At 46.2% G+C, this 16,916-nt stretch overlaps 1 protein-coding gene across 4 annotated transcripts in view; it reads left to right on the plus strand.

The window, feature by feature from the left end:
* The window catches only part of Pcnx2 (pecanex 2), a 173,913-nt gene that overhangs the window by 60,409 nt on the left and 96,588 nt on the right, over window positions 1–16,916 (plus strand). For all 4 annotated transcript variants that reach the window (XM_005064691.4, XM_013122036.3, XM_040755299.1 and 1 more), the window contains exons 15-17: window positions 362–453; window positions 12,623–12,732; window positions 14,265–14,361. In XM_005064691.4, the coding sequence (XP_005064748.1) occupies window positions 362–453; window positions 12,623–12,732; window positions 14,265–14,361 (299 nt within the window). The remainder of the gene's footprint in view (window positions 1–361; window positions 454–12,622; window positions 12,733–14,264; window positions 14,362–16,916) is intronic.

Genomic DNA, 16,916 nt, shown 5'->3' on the forward strand with positions numbered 1-16,916 from the left:
GAAAAAGTGCATGTGTGTGTACACATTTGCACATGCATATGTGTGTGTGAGCATGCACATGTATCATTGGAGGAATAGGTCAGCATGCACTTGTGTCTGTAGTGTTGTGGATGTGTGTTGTGAGAATACATATGAGCCTTGAAAAATCTTTCCCCCAAAAGACACATGACCCGACTGACCTTTAGTGCCATGGATAGTCAATTCCATGGTCACAATCTTCCCCACACTAAGTGACAGTGTCTTTGAATGGATCCTGTGCCAGGCAGCTTATACTGAAAGCCATAGCCCTTCTCCTTCCTTACACCTCTACTAATTTTGAGAAGCGCTCATCTAGTAATCTGTGATGATGTTTGTACTCTAGCTGTTTCCGGAATCACATCAGCTGTGTACAGTGTGGGCCGGAGTGTCTTGGTAGCAGCCCTGCTCCATGCCTTCTGCTTTAGTGCCGTGAAGGTAAGTGTGCAGACACACCATGGTGGTGACCGTAGCCTGTGCCACTCAGCATATTGTTTTAATCAGATCTCTTTTCAGTTGTAAAGAAAATTCTATAATTGTAAAGGGGACGTGGCTGAGTTTGGAGATAGGTTATCTCAGTGCCTGGTTTATCCTAGGGTATCCCTGCGATGGTCAGGGCCATCAGAAGGACTTCTAATGGTCATGGGAGCCAGTATAATCCATGTACTCATTTTGCTTTTGTCGGAGGTAGCACCTCAGATATGGTGTGGGGGAGGAATGCTTCCATGAAGCTATGTGGACCAGGGAATGGTATGGGAGGGGACAGCCAAGTTCCCCAGACTAAGAAGAGCAAAGTCTGGGGCATAGCCAAGGAAATGAAGGATGGTGAGGAAATTAGACAAGTACAGATGTCGGAAGCCCAGGACATCCTGTGAGAAGTGTAACTGTTGCACACATATGGCCCAATCATGCATGCACACACAGCATGGCTGTGGATCAAATCTGTGTATTTACAAGGGTCTGAGTAATCCTATATTTCTAGTGGAAAAATGAGAGGAAGTCAGCAAATAACATCCAAAATGGAAGAAAGTCAAACCAGAAAAATTGGCTCGTTTGGGAGTAGGAAGAAATGGGTGAAGGAGAAACAGCCGCTAGTCATTGCCTGCAGCAGCAGAAACAGGAGCTGAGGACCTTGTAGGTAGCCCTTCTGCCAGGCCATGGCCTTCTCAGCATTGGGACCAAATGCTTTCTAGATCTGAGGTTTCCAGAGTGTTGAGGCAGGCTTCTAATGAGGAGGTACTCAGCGAGATCTGTTTCTCCTGAGGATGGTACTGGCTTCTCTTGCATAGCATGGAACAACTGACAAATAGTAACAGAATAGTAATGACCCTAGTTGTCTTTTTAAACACCTTTTGGAAAAACAATAAAGCAATTTGCATTTCTCCCTTCTCATCTGTGAGACTGAGTTTTCAAATAGTCCCACATTGGTTCTCTGATGTGAGATGTGGCACCTATTAAATGCTGTGAATTGACAAAATATGGTTAGTAAATTCACACAGCGGTCCTGGGGAGGGAAGGAAAGTGTACCCATCTTTTACAAATACTGTCTGCATTAGTCAGGGTTCTCTAGAGGAACAGAACTGTTATAATGAACACACACATGCACACACACGCGCACACACACACACACACACACACACACGCCCATATATATGAGATGTATTAGATTGGCTTACAATCTGTAGTCCAGCTACTCCAACAATGACTGTCTACCAAAGGAAAGTTCAAAAATCCTGATGCCTCATCTGGTCCTCAGTGTACTCTGGAATCCCGAAGAAGTAGACTGTGATGCCAGTGAAGGAAAGGACTTGCTGGTGAGAATGAGAGCAAGCAGGCAGAGAACAAGCTTCCTTCTCCCACGCCCTTATATAGGCTACCAGCAGGAGGTGTGGCCCAGATCAAAGGTGTGTCTTCCCGCCTCAAAAGAACCAGATTACAAGTTGGTCTTCCCACTTCAAATGATTTAATTAAGAAAAAAATCCCTCACGGGTTTACCCAGCTACTTGGGCTTTTGTTAATTGCAGAAGTAGTCAAGTTGACAACGAAGAACAGCCATCACATGCCCAACCCAGAGCTGGGGTTGTGGTGGTTCCCTGTGGAGCTTTCTCTACACCATTGTGCTTACTCTGTGGCTACCATGGGTGTTGTACTTTCTATATCCTCTTCAGGGTTGTGCTGAATAATCTTCTGTCAGCTCGGCACACAAATTAGAGTTATCTCAAAGTAGGGAACTTCAATTGAGAAAAAATCCTCCATAAGATCTGACTGAGAGACATTTTTTAAAATTAGTGATCGATGTAGGAGGGCCCAGCCCATGGTGGGTGGTGCCATTCCTGCACTGATGGTCCTGGGTTCTATAGGAAGGCAGGCTGAGCAAGCAGTGAGGAACAAACCAATAAGCGACACTCCTTCATGACCTCTGCATCAGCTCCCGCCTCCAGCTTCCTGTCCTGTTTGAGTTTCTGCCCTGACTCCTTTCAGTGATTAATAGTTCTGTGGAAGGGTACAATAAATAAACCCGTTCCTCCCAACTTGCTTTTGGCTCATGGCGTTTCATCCACAGCAATAAAAACCCTAAGACAAGTGTGATGGATGAGTTGGGTCCTCATGAACAATGGCTACATGTCAGCTGCCTGTCTCTCTCTAGCTAAGTCTTAGCATGTGTTTATTGCCTTGATTAATTATTATTGTTGCCTATGGTGGTCAAGCCTGGTCCTCGCCAACAACACAGAAAAGAATTCCAGGTCATGTCAGAGTGACAGAGGTACCAGTCTATTGAGCAGAGAGATGAGGCTAGATACATAGGGGAACATTTAAAAAGAAAATTACATAGGAAAACTGCAGTGTACTCCTAAGGCATAGCTGTGAGCTTCTCAAGAGAGAGGCACCCCCAAGTGCCTCAACAAAGGCTATGTGTGATTGGACTCTTGGGAGGTTCCCTCTCTCACAGGACGTAATTTATACCCAGAAAAAGGAGTAAGCAAAGTTTACAAGGAAAGTGACGTTCCAATTGGTCTTTTAGTGTATGAGCTGATTTCCTTATTTCTCTTAAAGGATTTCCTTCTGTGAATGAAACTTTGAGGCGGGTTATGAAGGACCTGATTTGAGTTTAAGGATTATGCTTATGCTGAGGAGGCAAAAGTCAGGGTCTTGAACGTCTGGGTCTGAGTCAGCTTGGCTTATGTGACCTTTCTAGCCTCCTTGTTTTAGATGCCTTTTGGAAAGAACAGCCTCTCTAGACAATTTCAATTTTATCAGTAATGTTGAAGCTTGTTCACTGACAGCCAGCAAGAAGCACAAAGCAAATCCTAGGGTGGGGGCACCTTTCTCTTAGGTGTCCCCCCGAGTTTCCCTGTCGGGCCTCATTACCATTTGGTAGAAGTAGATGGGGAGGGGCGTGAGTTGACTTTGCCCTCTGGAATATTAATGAGGGGAGGAAAACATGATTCATCTTTTAATCTCATATTCTCTTTGGCTCGTCTGAGATAGTTGCAAATCACATAAAGCAGGCCCCTTCAATGACTTACATATTTGACAGTGACACACAGAAGCCACTAGAATATTTGCTCCCTGGAGAAATGGCTCGGCAGTTAATTAGCCAGGATTTCTATTTGTCTAGGTAAACCTAGATTGCTATTTTTTATTATCTGTTACAAAGAAATTCTGCTTTATTGCTGGTGAGAGGGCCCAGAAGCTGAAGCACATTGTTACAATTTAATGCTTCCCAAGTGCAACAATGGCTTGTAGGAGCCCCCTCCCTTCCCCCACTCCTCAGCATTCAAGTACTGCAGCCTGAACCGCAGCGTTTCCCTGCACTCAGGATTTAAAGTCTAATTATAGATCTATAAAAAAAACCCATAGTTCTAGAATATTGGTCTTTTTGGGGGGGCGGGGCACTGGTGTGTACATTACCTCCTCCAGGGGGAACCCCTAAATGAGGTGATGAGCATCACAGGGCACCTCTGCTGACTGCTGACCTCAGCTGTCCTCCCTACCCCTGTGAAGTGTAAACAGCCTTGCTCATCAGAAGGACAATTCACAGGCAGATGAGACACCTGCCCATCTGTGGAACTTGAGTTTCCAGAAGCATTTCCCTAGTGTCTGCTCATTGTCTTTTATCGCATTCCCTAATAGGCAAGGGTGATTCTAGCATTTCTGGGTTCCAAACATGAACTTGAACTTGAAGCCCGGGGTACTGTGGTGCATTGCTCAGGGCTTATACATAATTCACAGGTTTTTTTTCCCCACTTACAAGTAATTAGTGAAACCACCTCATGAGGACGTTGGTGCTACTGGACTTAGGGTCAGCTGCCAGTCCTCCATAAGCCAACTTAAAAGAGCCAAATTAATATTGAAAGCAGAAAAGGGACATTTATTCAATGTGGGCACATTTAGAAGTGGGACAAAAAGATCCAGGTATCCCCAAGTCCATCTTTGAGTTATGCATAACTAAGCAATCCAGCCAGGCCATGGTCCTGCCCACCATTGCCTCTGCTCTGAGTCTCTCTGTTAAGGCCGGCTGGCAAGTTCTAAATGGTTTTTTCCAGGAGGTTAGCTTTTCCTCTGAGTATTGGGCCTCCTTCTCCCAGCAGGAGATCCCTGGGGAAATTCTAATTTCATGTCGTCTATCCTTCCCACAGCCTGATAGGCAGAGGGGAGCACAGGTGTTCCTTTATAATATAGTCACTCCTTTGAGAGAGGCCGGTTACTCTGTTTGAAAGGGGAAAAATCTGGGGAGAGTAGCTGGAGGGTTCCAGTCAGTCAGGGTGGTCTGTGGTGTTTCAAGGCTGCCTGGCCTCCAGGATCTGAACAGCTTCCTCCCTTGGAGTGTAGGCAGCATGGGCAGTGAAGAGAGATTTTGTAGACATGAGTAGGATCTCCAAGTGAGAAATTGGTTTAAACTAGCATATAGTTTGAAAGGGAGTTTGTCCTGGGTAGCTCTGGCCCATCAGAGGAACCTTTTAAAGGAGGGGGCAAGGGTCTAAAGAGGAAAGAGACACAGTGGAGGCCTGGTATGTGGTTTTGAGGAATTCAGTGCCTTCTCAATGGCTCAGGAAAGAGCCATGTGGCCAGCACCTGAGTGTGGCCTCAAAGCCAGAATGTGTCCCAGCGGCCAGGCAGCCAGAAAAGAGGGACTATTATCCTGCAGCTACATGAAAGTGAATTCTGCTGGCCCAGAGGGAGGGCTTCATATCTCAGAAAAGATCAGAGGTTCATTCACACTGGTTTTAGCCTAGTGAGACCTCAAGCAGAGAACCCAACCTCGGAGACTACAGTGCTGTGCACCAGTGCTGCTGCAAGATGCCAATTCTGGGGCAGCTGGTCACACTGCAGTAGAAAATGAACATGGGCCGGGTGGTGGTGGCCCTCGCCTTTAATCCCAGCCCTCAGGAGGCAGAGGCAGGTGGATCGCTGTGAGTTCGAGACCAGCCCGGTCTATAAGAGCTAGTTCCGGGACAGCCTCTGAAGCCACAGAGAAACCCTGTCTCGAAAAACCAAAAGAAGAAGAAGAAAGAAGGAAAGAAAGGAAGGAAGAAGGAAGGAAGGAAGAAGAAAATGAACATGGACGGCAGCTGCTGAGCATAAATAGCTAATGGTTGTGGTGATGCTGGCTGACAGTGAAGTAATACTATCAATGATGTATTAGAAAACATGGCGGGGAAGGTAGCTCAGTCAGTAAGTGCTTGTCTTGCAAGCATTAGGATCTGAGAGTGTATAAAAGTCTAGTATGGTGGTGCATGCCTATAAACCCAGCACTGAGAGGCAGAGACAGGCAAATCCATGGAGTGCATTGACCAGCCAGCCTGCCAATCAGAAAGTGCCAATCCCAGGTAATGCCTGTGGTAATACAAGAGGAAATCTGTACCCCTGACAGTTTATCTTTCTCTCCTGCAGAGACTGGGGGATGGTGTTGGCTTGTTAGTCCTCACCACAGGCTGGTGTCTGTGTATAATCAATGCTATAAACCATGTAGGCTCACAGCCACCAGGACAGTGAATGGGTGGCATCTGCCTTCCAGGGTCCTGAGAGGCAGAAGACGCAGCACCCTCTAAAGCCAATTAGGTGGCTGCTAGGTACTGAGCCAGTGCTGCTGGTTGGCTGTGGACACTCTTCATGGGTTCCATTTTGATTCAGAGCACCTGGAAGTCACAGGCTGAAATTTACAATGTTTACTCTTCGTTTATTACTGTACATGCATGGTATGTGTGGACACACGTGCTACAGCACACATGTGAAGGTTAGAGGACAACTTTCAGAATTGTGGATTCTGAGGATAGAATTTGAGTCACTGCGCTTGCACAGTAAGCACCTTTATGGGCTGAGCCATCTCTCCTGCCCATATTTATTTTAGGCTTCATTTTAGTCTCTGTTTTCCTACTGAAGCGAGTGTCACATAGAAGGTGTTGTATAAAGTCTTGGATTGAAAATTTATTGGTAACTGAAGACTGGGAAAGAAAATGCCAGTTTTCCAAGAAGTATGTGTGTGAGTTCATGTGAGTGGGAGTGTGTGTGTGTGTGTGTGTGTGCGTGTGTGTGTACATGCACGCAGGTACTTATCCATCTACGTAGGGTTGGGGCACATCGTTCCATCTGACTAGATAATCACCCCGGTTTTCTTAAACATCCACCCCTAAAAGCGAAATATCATTTTGACTCATAAACATATGGTGTTTACCACCAGCATAAAACCCATGGTGAAATCTGCATCTCCTCTTCATGCTCACTGATGGATGAAGGTATTGCCACATTTGTTAACATGCTCATTAGTTTGTTTACTGGGCAAATCCTGAATGACTGCTAGGTGCTGGCAGCCCCTGAGGGTGTCAGAGGTCCACCAGGAATCAGGAGCTGCCATGGGGAACAATGAGAGCTCATAGCCTAGAGCAGTGGTTCTCAAGCTACCTAAAGCTGCAACCCTGTAATGCAGCTCCTTATGTTGCATGACTCCAACCATACAATTACTTTGTTGTTACTTCATAACTAATCTTGCTACAGTTTTGAATCGTAATGTAAATGCGTATTTTCCGATGGTCTTCCGTGACCCCTGAGAAAGGATTGTTAATCCCTAAGGAGTCACGGTCCACAGATTGAGAACCACTGGCCTAGTGTGTACCCAGTACACAGTTCAAGGCCTTGGTGAAACCTGGGATCTTACTGTCTCTCTGGAGTCCTACTTCAGGGCTTCTCTTTAGATGAGCTTCAAGGAAAAAAGAGTCAGAAAAAGACACTATGTCAGAATTCAAGTGTGCGGATCTCAGAAACACCCATTTAATGGGCTATGGGAAACTTATTTCTTCAAACAACACATTTAAATCCGATCTGAGAAGCCCAGGAGTGAGACTTGGATCAGTTTGTATTCCGTTCATTCGCAGGCTCTTAGCCAGCCTGCCTGTAAATTCCATCTTAAAAGCTGCCTTGAGTTTCTCAGGGAGACAATGCTGAAACCAGCCCTCTTCAGAGTGCTTTTTTTGCAAGCTCAACTGCCCTCCACGTTCTCGCCTAAGCACACCCCCCCCCACCCCGCCCCAGCGCACATGAACCTCGCGGCAGGACTGTCAGGCTATTAGACGGTTTTATTCCTGCCTCATAAAAATATTTCAAAACCTAGGGGAGCTTTATGAAACCAGCTCTCATCAATCCATAGCCTCTCCAATTTAGGGGCCCATGAGACACATCGTAAGGCAATTACGGGCGTTCGTTTTGAAGCAAACAATCCTGTGGCGGATGCTTCATTATCCATGAGTGATAGATGGTTTAAAGCCCAATCTCCTGGGATGGAGAGAAGGCTTGGCTGTTAAGAACACTGGCTGCTCCTCCAGAGGACTCTAGTTCCATTTCCAGCACCCATGTAAGGTGACTCCCAACCACGTGTAGCTATCTCCAGGATCCAATATTCTTTTCTGACCTTGGCTGGCACTGGACACACACCACACACACACACATACACACACATACACACGCACACACCAACAAATCTTTAAAGAACAAAATAAAATCTGATCTCCCTTTGAAATCTGCATTCATTTGTGTGACTGTGTATATGTGTGACTATGAGGAAAATAAATGTAAAATCTTTTGTTTTAAAGACAGGGTCTCATATTGTAGCCTAGACTGGCCTGAAATTCACGGCCATGCTCCTGCCTCAGCCTTCTGTGAGCTAGGATTTTAGTGTAAGCCACTACCCACCCCTGCCTTGTGTAAATAAATTCAAGACTAAAATATACATGATTCAAATATGGAAGTTTATTTTAGCACCTCCCCACCTCCTGGAAATGTCAGCAAAGCTCCCACCCCCACCCCACCTCTGTTTCTCTTTGTAGGAGCAAGGCATTGTGGCTTCAGAGCTCACAGGCAAATGCCTTGCACAGAGCACAAGGATGGTCGACTTCAAAATCCTTCTCAGGCCACTTGATTTTTTTTCTGAAAATCTCAATATTCCCTTCTTTGTCTACAAGTAACAGTTAAATGCCTTCACCTGCTTCCATTTGGTCTTTTTAAAAATCACATCGGATATGACACACGTGGCTCCTTAGAGCCTATGGCTTCCTTGATGCTCTGTGGCAGCAAACCCCTTAAGCCTCAGCACCATCCTTCAATGAGGTACTCACGTTCTCCATGCAATGCAATGCTCTATGCACACATCTAAGGTTCTGGGGACACAGAGCCAGGGGCCGGATGCTGAGCTGACTGATGATGGCCATCTCACCATGTGCTGGCATCTTACATTCTTCCTGCCTTCTTACCCACTCAGCATCTGGAGGGGCTAAAACCAGTTCAACCTGGAGACCCCTTACAACTCTAGAATGGTCTTTCTTGAAGCTAACAGAGTGGGGAATATTGGCTCTCTGCACATGAAGGAGCAATTCATGTTGGTGGCCAAGCAGCCTTCCTGTCCTTGCTTTCTGGAGAAACTGCTGTATATGTGTATGAGTGTGGGGCAGAGGGTGCGTGAAAACATGCACATATGTGAATGCTTGTACATGCACACACATCTACCGCCATTGAAACCACACACCAACTCATGTACCCGTGGAGGGAAGACTCCTCCAGGAGGGAGCCCCAAGAGAGCTGCAGTCTCCTTCCGCCATCTGTAGGAACTGGGAAGCTGGGCTTCTCCTAGGGAGGAATTGAGCAATGTCTGAGATTAGGCTTTAAAATGTGCAAGCCCATACCTGGGGTGAGGATGCCTAGACATTGCCTGAAGGGCTGATTAAAGAAAACATGACACTCATAATATATATCCAGTATGAGTCAGCTAAAGGTGGCTCACACTGAATATTTGGGCACTCAGAGTAAACAGTGACATAATCTGATAGATAACCAATTCTGGCAAAGCGCTACATTTGCGTGATTTTACGGAAATATAAACATTGAGGTTAGAGGTGAGAGTCTCCGCAAGCCTGTCTGTATATGTTTGCCTGTGTACCTGCTTCCCTGTGGTCTGTGTGGTGGCCTTGCCTTGGGTGAATAAAGGACGTCTCGTACGCCTACATTTCCTTGTGTCTTCCGCCTCCCGACCTCCCTGTCCTCCCCATCTCCTTGCTTAAGGCTTAGGCCTCACATTGCCCACCTCACCCTTTGGCTTGGAAACAGTACACCATCCTGGACCACTTTGCTCACATTCTTCTTTAGGGATGATACGTATATATATTGTCCCGTCCATTCATCCATTTATCTGTTGATAGACAACTGGATTGACTCTTAATTCCTTGCTCTAGCTAGCCGTCAAAGCAGCAATAAGCATGTGGTGCAGACATCTCTATGGGAGGGAATGGAGTTTCCTTGGCCATATGCAGAGGAGTGAGACAGTGGGGTCATATGGAGGCTCACTTCGCTCTTATGTACTTGAAGAAATGTCCATCCCACGTTCCACCCCTATCGCCACCCGCCATTCATTCTGTCTGGGCATCACCCTGGGAGCTGTTGTTTCTGCTTCAAGGAAAGACTTGCTCTTAGTGCAGGTGCCACAGCTGACAGTGACCCAATCCAGCTGGTGCAGACAGTAGAGCTTGGGTAAACAACATCCCCTCCTAGCAGGGTCACGTCACGTCTGTTCTGCACTGTAGAATGGAGGAACAAGACATTGGCACACACCAAAATTCTTCCCTTTCTTTTTTTTTCCAAGAGAAAGCTACTATACTGCATTGCCCAGCCTGACTTTCTCAAGCATGTGATTTTAGCAAATTCCTTCGTCCTTCCCTATACTTAGGAAGCATCCAGTAACAGCCAGCATCTGCTATGCGTTTTGTATGAGCTACTGACTGATGTTTTATACACAGTTCCTCATGGATAGGATTCTGACAACCCCATAGGTGAGTCTTCTTGGACAAGTTCATCAGGCTTTCTCCTTACTGGGAGGAATCAGCAAGTGTTTTGTTTTGTTTTTTTTTCAGTTCAGAGTCAGAGTCCAGGCTTCCAACCACTGTCTGCCCCACTGAAGGCCAGTCATCTTTGTACTTATATACACACAGATCAAACCATCTGTCCTAGTGTCATTTCTGTTGCTGTGATAAAGTACACTGACCAAAAGCAGCTTAGGGAAATACAAGGTTAGTATGGCTGACAAGCCAGGTTACAGTCCATTATTGTGGGGAGATCAAGGCAGGAGCTCAAAGTGTCACAGGCACAGCCAAGAGCAGAGAGAATAAGCATGCAGACCTTTGTTTGCTTACTACTCGGCTGGCTTTCTTAACTCTTATGCGGGGTAGGGCCTCCAACCTATGGAATGGTGCCGCCCAGGGTGGATGGGTCTTCTTACACCAATTAACCATCAAGACAGTTCCTACAGACATGCCCACAGGTCAGTCTGATTCAGATAATTCATTAGTAAGACTCTTCCCAGGTGGTTCTAGGGGCTGCCAAGTTGGCAGTTGAAACTAACCAGTGACTAGCTAACCACCCCTCCCAGTCTCAGGTCTGAATCGTAAGGTGTATGTGTGAGTGTTGGGGGTGATTTGCTCAGAATTGCTCATTGCTTGGTCCTTTCATGCTAATTAAATGATTTTCTTTTTTTGTTTTGTTTTGCTTTTCAAGACAGGGTTTCTCTGTGGCTTTGGAGGCTGTCCTGGAACTAGCTCTTGTAGACCAGGCTGGTCTCGAACTCACAGCGATCCACCTGCCTCTGCCTCCTGAGGGCTGGGATTAAAGGTGTGCGCCACCAACGCCCAGCTAAATGATTTTCTTTTCTTTCCTTCTTTTCTTGTTTTTGTTTTATTTTCAAGACAGAGTTTCTCTGTGTAGCCCTGGCTGTCCTGGAACTCACTCTGTAGACCAGACTGGCCTTGAACTCAGAGATCTACCTTGCTGGGATTAAAGGTGTGTGCCACCACCACATAGTCTTATTAAATGATTTTCATGGCAGGGCCTTGAACAAGGTGCTGAGAACAGCTGGGGTGAGATGGGGTACCTGCTGTTGATGAGCCTGACCAGGGATAAAGCAGATATATGTGGATATCAGGCCACACATCACTTAATGATGTGCTCTTGTGCTCTTGTGAGATACACAGCATCTGAGGTCACAGTCAGACATGGCCTCTTGGTGAAATCTAGAAGTACAGTATAAACAAGGAACACCAACAGCCAACATTGTAGGGTTACAATGAAGCTGAAGACATCCCTGTTGCCTATTGCTGCATTGACTTTTCCGGGGGAGATTCGGACAAATGTCTATTCACTACAGATAGGACAGTAACACAGATGGAAGAAACAAGTCTGCCCAACCCTAGTCTAGGAACCAAAGAGTCTTTTTGGGTTACTTACAAGGCCTGGGAGAGGGATTACTTACAGGAGTACAGAAGACCCCCAAACAACCACATCACAGAAAATCCCCATCCTGGCATGGGTGATGCTTTCTCCATAACTGCCTCAGTCATCCTTCCATGTCCTATATTCTCTAGTATCTCCTGAGAGCACACACAGCATCTCCTGAGATCCCATGCTGCTGGGATGGAATGCCATATAGCTGGGAGGGTGTTGTAGGAAGGTATGGCGAAATCTTCAGTGAGGGCCCAATGACACCCTCACTGTGGCAGGTAACCACAACTGCTCTGACTAAGATGTCAGTGGCTCTTGGGAATGTAGCTCAGTTGGGAGAGCATTTGCTTGAAGGCCCAGCTTCCACCTTTGTCATTCTATAATACCAAGCATGGTGGTGCAGGCCTGGAGTTTCAGCCCTCAGAAGGTAAAAACAGGAGAACTGTACATTCAGCTACACAGTGATTTTGAGGCCATCCTGGGCTTCAGGAGACCCTGTCTCAAAAAAATAAAAAAACAAAAGGTGACAGTGACAGTTTGCTTGGAGGGCATCATTCCACAGTGGATATGGTTACTGTAGCTGTTGTAATGCACCAGTGCCACACCCCTGCTCATACAGGTGGCAGCACATACCCCATGTTCAGTACCTGATGCCTGAGAAAGCCTGGTGGCTCACTCGTTGCACATGAAGGCCACTGCGTAATGTAGGCTCGCCACCACATCTCTCAAGCAGTATGCTGTCTCTCTGCAGGCCCTGGGGCACACAGCACAATCTCTCAAGCAGTCTGCTGTCTCTCTGTAGGCCCTGGAGCACACAGCACAATCTCTCAAGCAGTCTGCTGTCTCTCCGCAGGAGCCCTGGAGCACACAGCACATCCCAGCACTGTTTTCAGCCTTCTGTGGCCTGTTGGTTGCACTGTCCTACCATCTGAGCCGGCAGAGCAGTGACCCATCAGTGCTCCTGTGAGTAACTGTCGTGTGTGTGTGTGTGTGTGTGTGTGTGTGTGTGTGTGTGTGCGAGCAGGTGTGTGTGCGTGCATGCGTGTGTATGCATGTCCACATGGATGTGAGCACAGAGTTCAGAGATCCACCTCAGGTGTCATCTCTCTGGGGCGGTGCACCATTTACTTTTGAGACAAGAGTCTCTCACAGGCCTGGAGCTTGCCTGTTACGCTAGACTGGCCAGCAAGCCCCAGAGATCCACCTGTCTCTGCCTCCCTGGCACTGGAATTGTAAATGCGTGGCACCATACCCAGAATTTTTACATGAGTTCTGAAGATTGAACTTAGGTGTGGCAAATGCTTTAATGGCTGTACTATCTCCCAGGTTGCCACAGTTCCTTCTTTCCCAGAATGTGGTTGTACTATGCAAATCCCTGTTGGCTCACCAAAGTGGAGATGGCCATTTGGTGCTCTCTGCTCTTTGATACTTGCTTAAGCAAGCTGGTTGTGCACTGGACAGGGGCAGAGAAATGATCTGAAATGATTGAAACTCAAGGGCAAGCTTCCAGCCAGATGCCCTCCTTGAACTTGACATTCACAGTGAAGCTCACGGAGTAGCTGATTGGACATCTTTGGGAGTACTGTAGGAAAAGCCGTAGTCACGGATACTGTTGTCTTGCTGTGGAGGTCACCCTGTGGAGAGCAGAACCACATCCTTGAAAGGAGCCTTTTGTTTTATTTTGTTCCTTCTTGTACAACCAGCATCCTTGAACTTTAAAATGAGGTTTGTGTCGAGGCCTTAAATGATCTCTATTGTAATCTCTGGTCACTTGAAGTATAGATCTGTTTCTGGGGACTGGAAATCCTCTGAACAATGTCACAGTATCAGATATTGATAATACCATGCCCTGTAATTTGACCAAACTTACATAACCTTTTGACTTAAGATAACTAATTTGGAAGTTAGAGATACCACAGTCTTAGACTATTAGATGCATTAGATTGAAAGGCATAGAAAGATGTGGAAACAGGAAAGTTAAACATGGTTTGCATGACATTTCATGTGTCTGGATGGTTGCCTTCTGCTGGTACTGTAGGTGAGAGTGCAGCCCAGTGGGTTGGAGGAAATAGGAGATCCCCAGATGTTGGCAGTTAGAGCACTGATACCCTTAAGTGACTGGCCACTTTCGTCAGGATGAAATTTAAAAATTGAAACTTGGGCCAGGGAGATGGCTTAGCTGGATAATGGGATTGGGCAGCCTGCCTTTGATTCCCAGAGCTCACAAAATGGCAGAAGGAGAGAACTGACTTCACAGAGTCAATTCCTCTGACACATATATACCCACCAGCATGCATACACAATGATGATGATGACGATGATGATAATGATGAGTTTAAAGTTAAATCATCCTCACGATCTCCTGAGTGTGTTCTTTCTACTGTAATTTTGCAATGGACTTGACTTCTCCCCCTGTGAGCTCAACATCTAAGGGTTTGCATGGCCTGAAACACATATTTTAAATAATGGACCCCTGTGTGGTTTTCTACTCTTAGGTCCTTCATTCAGTGCAGATTGCTTCCTAAATGTTTACATCAGAACCTGGAAGAATCGGCCACAGACCCTCTCCCTCAGAGGATGAAGGATTCAGTGGTAAGACCTCAGCATGGCAGCTCAGTTTTGGTCCCGTAGGGAGGGACAGTGAGGGAATGAAGAAAGGACACATAGACACATAGGTAGGAAACTGGAGTCAGGTGGGGCTCTGTACAGTCACCCCTGCGACCTGGAACTTCAGTGTGTTTACTAGGTCCAGCGTGGGGGAGGGGGAGTTAGTAGGAGGTCTCTGGAGATGAGACCCCTTGGCCGGTAAACTTCAGGAAGGACACTGCAGTTGCTGCTATTTGTACACACGGACCAATCATTCATAAACTTAAGACTTCCAAGGAAAACTTAGCCATTCCTCTTGAGCCTGGCCCATATGGATAATGGCTTTTATCATTTCCCATGGGTCAGCTGGCCTTGGAGTCATTGACATGGTGTGCCTATGTCAAAATACACCTTCACTTAAGACCTCACTTACTCAGGGCTTCCTCCACCCCCTACATGAGCCAGCACACAGTGTTCCTCGGTGGCTTCAGCTCTGAGTGATAAACGGTGACCCGGAAGTGTAAACCAGATAAACACCCCTGCCACAGGTTTCTTTGGTCAGAGGGTTTTTATCACAGTGACAAAACGGAAACTAGGGCAGCATCCAAGGACATATCAATGTGAGGCATTTAACAACAGAGAAGAAGCTGCTGGAATGTGGAGCTAGTCACTAAAAATGAAGGAAGACACTGGCATTTCAAGCAACACAATCAGCCTTCCTGCGAATGTTGGACCGGGGGTCTTGGGACAGGACTTATTCCCCCACCCCTCATGGATATCTGACAGAATTTATGTTCCTGAAGTCTTCCTTGATGTTATGACTAATGATGTGTCTTTGTTATCTCATTTATTACAGTTGAAGCAAGCTAGGAATCAGAGTAACATGATGATAAATTTGCCCAACAGACACTGATAGCATGCCACTAGTGCAGTTAGATGTAATGAGTTACTTGCTGCTTTCCATGGTCTTTTAAGAAAATCATTTATACAGTTATTACTGGGGTGAGGAGAAAGGGTCCATATGCTACACTGTGCCTGTTGAAGTTGATTATATCCTTCCACCTTGTGTTTGCCTGTGTTTACCTTTACCCACTGAGCTCTCTCACTGGCCCCCACTTTCCTGCTCTTGTATAAGCTTTGTCCATTGGAAACTGTGATGTGTTAGATGATGTAATAGGATGTTTATACTCATCTCTCTGAGGAGTCCTCTTCTAATCATAATATTTTCATGGGGTTATCAGATCTGCATTCCCAGAATGACTTATCCAACCTTTGCTGCGAGTTAGAAACCCTGCTTTCTGTCTCTGGTTGTGCTTCTCTAGGTCTCTCTGCTCCTTTTTTTCATTGTCTGTGCGCCTTTCTCCTTCTATCTTCGGTTTGTATGAGAAGCTCCAGGGACCTTCATTAGATAGTGGGTTTTGCCCAGTTCCCCCACCCCTCCTTTTGAATCGTTTGACAAGCACTGGATCCTGGCACACACATTCTGCTATTCTGTCCAGGTTTTCAAAGACTGTACATGGAGAAAAGCTGACAGAGAAACCATGAGGGCTTGTGAGTTTCTGCAGGAGCAAGACAGGATGGGTCATGCACACAGACCTCACCCCCAAAATTTACTCAACGAGTAATGAAGATTTGGACTTTGTCCTCATGGTTTGCAGCGTTCTTTTTCCATGTGCCTCATGCACACAGCCTTTCCAGCTTTTGCCCCACCCTCTCCTCCCATGTTCACTAGTCTCAAGACTCCTGGCCAAGTTTAGAATGGATACTTCTGTTATATGTTCAGTTAGTATGGACCAATACATTATTTTTTTAAACCTCTTATTATTGTCTATAAAATTCATGCAACTTCTGAAACATTCATTGTAGTGTCTAGATTTTTCTGGTTTCCTCGCTGTCTAAATCTTTAGGTTGTACAGTGTTCGCATAGCTTCTTATATTTCTCTTCAGGGAAGGAGCATGGAGTCCTACCAGGAATGCCACAGTAGGGCTGGGGGCATGGCTCTGTTGGTGAGGTGCAAGCATGAGAACCTGAGTTTGATCCCCAGAACCCACATGCAGAAGCTGGGTGTGATGCTGTGCTTTTGTAAGCACCCTCCCCCCCCCCATGCACACACTGGGGAGATGGAGACAGACTGATCTCCTGGGGCTTGCTAGAGAGCCATTGTAACTTACTTGGCAAGTTCCAGACCAGTGTTACTCTGTTCCAAAAATAGAATGATTGGCCTATGAAGAATGATGCCTGAGGTAGATGTCTAGCTTTTACACACACACACAAACACATTCTCTCTCTCTCTCTCTCTCTCTCTCTCTCTCTCTCTCTCTCTCTCTCTCTCTCTCTCTCTCTCTCTCTGTCTCTCTCTCTCTCTCTCTCTCTCTCTCTCTCTCTCTCTCACACACACACACACACACACATGCACATCCCTCCTCCCTGGCTACAATAAATTTGAATTGCTTAATATACTGAGAACACATGTATCTCTTGGTTAAACATACATGACTCTACCATTAATTTGGGGGAAATTATCACCACTGGATATCCTGGCATAAAACTTGACATGAGG

Source organism: Mesocricetus auratus, unplaced genomic scaffold (assembly GCF_017639785.1).
Source record: "Mesocricetus auratus isolate SY011 unplaced genomic scaffold, BCM_Maur_2.0 Super-Scaffold_100013, whole genome shotgun sequence".
Taxonomy (NCBI): Eukaryota; Metazoa; Chordata; class Mammalia; order Rodentia; family Cricetidae; genus Mesocricetus; species Mesocricetus auratus.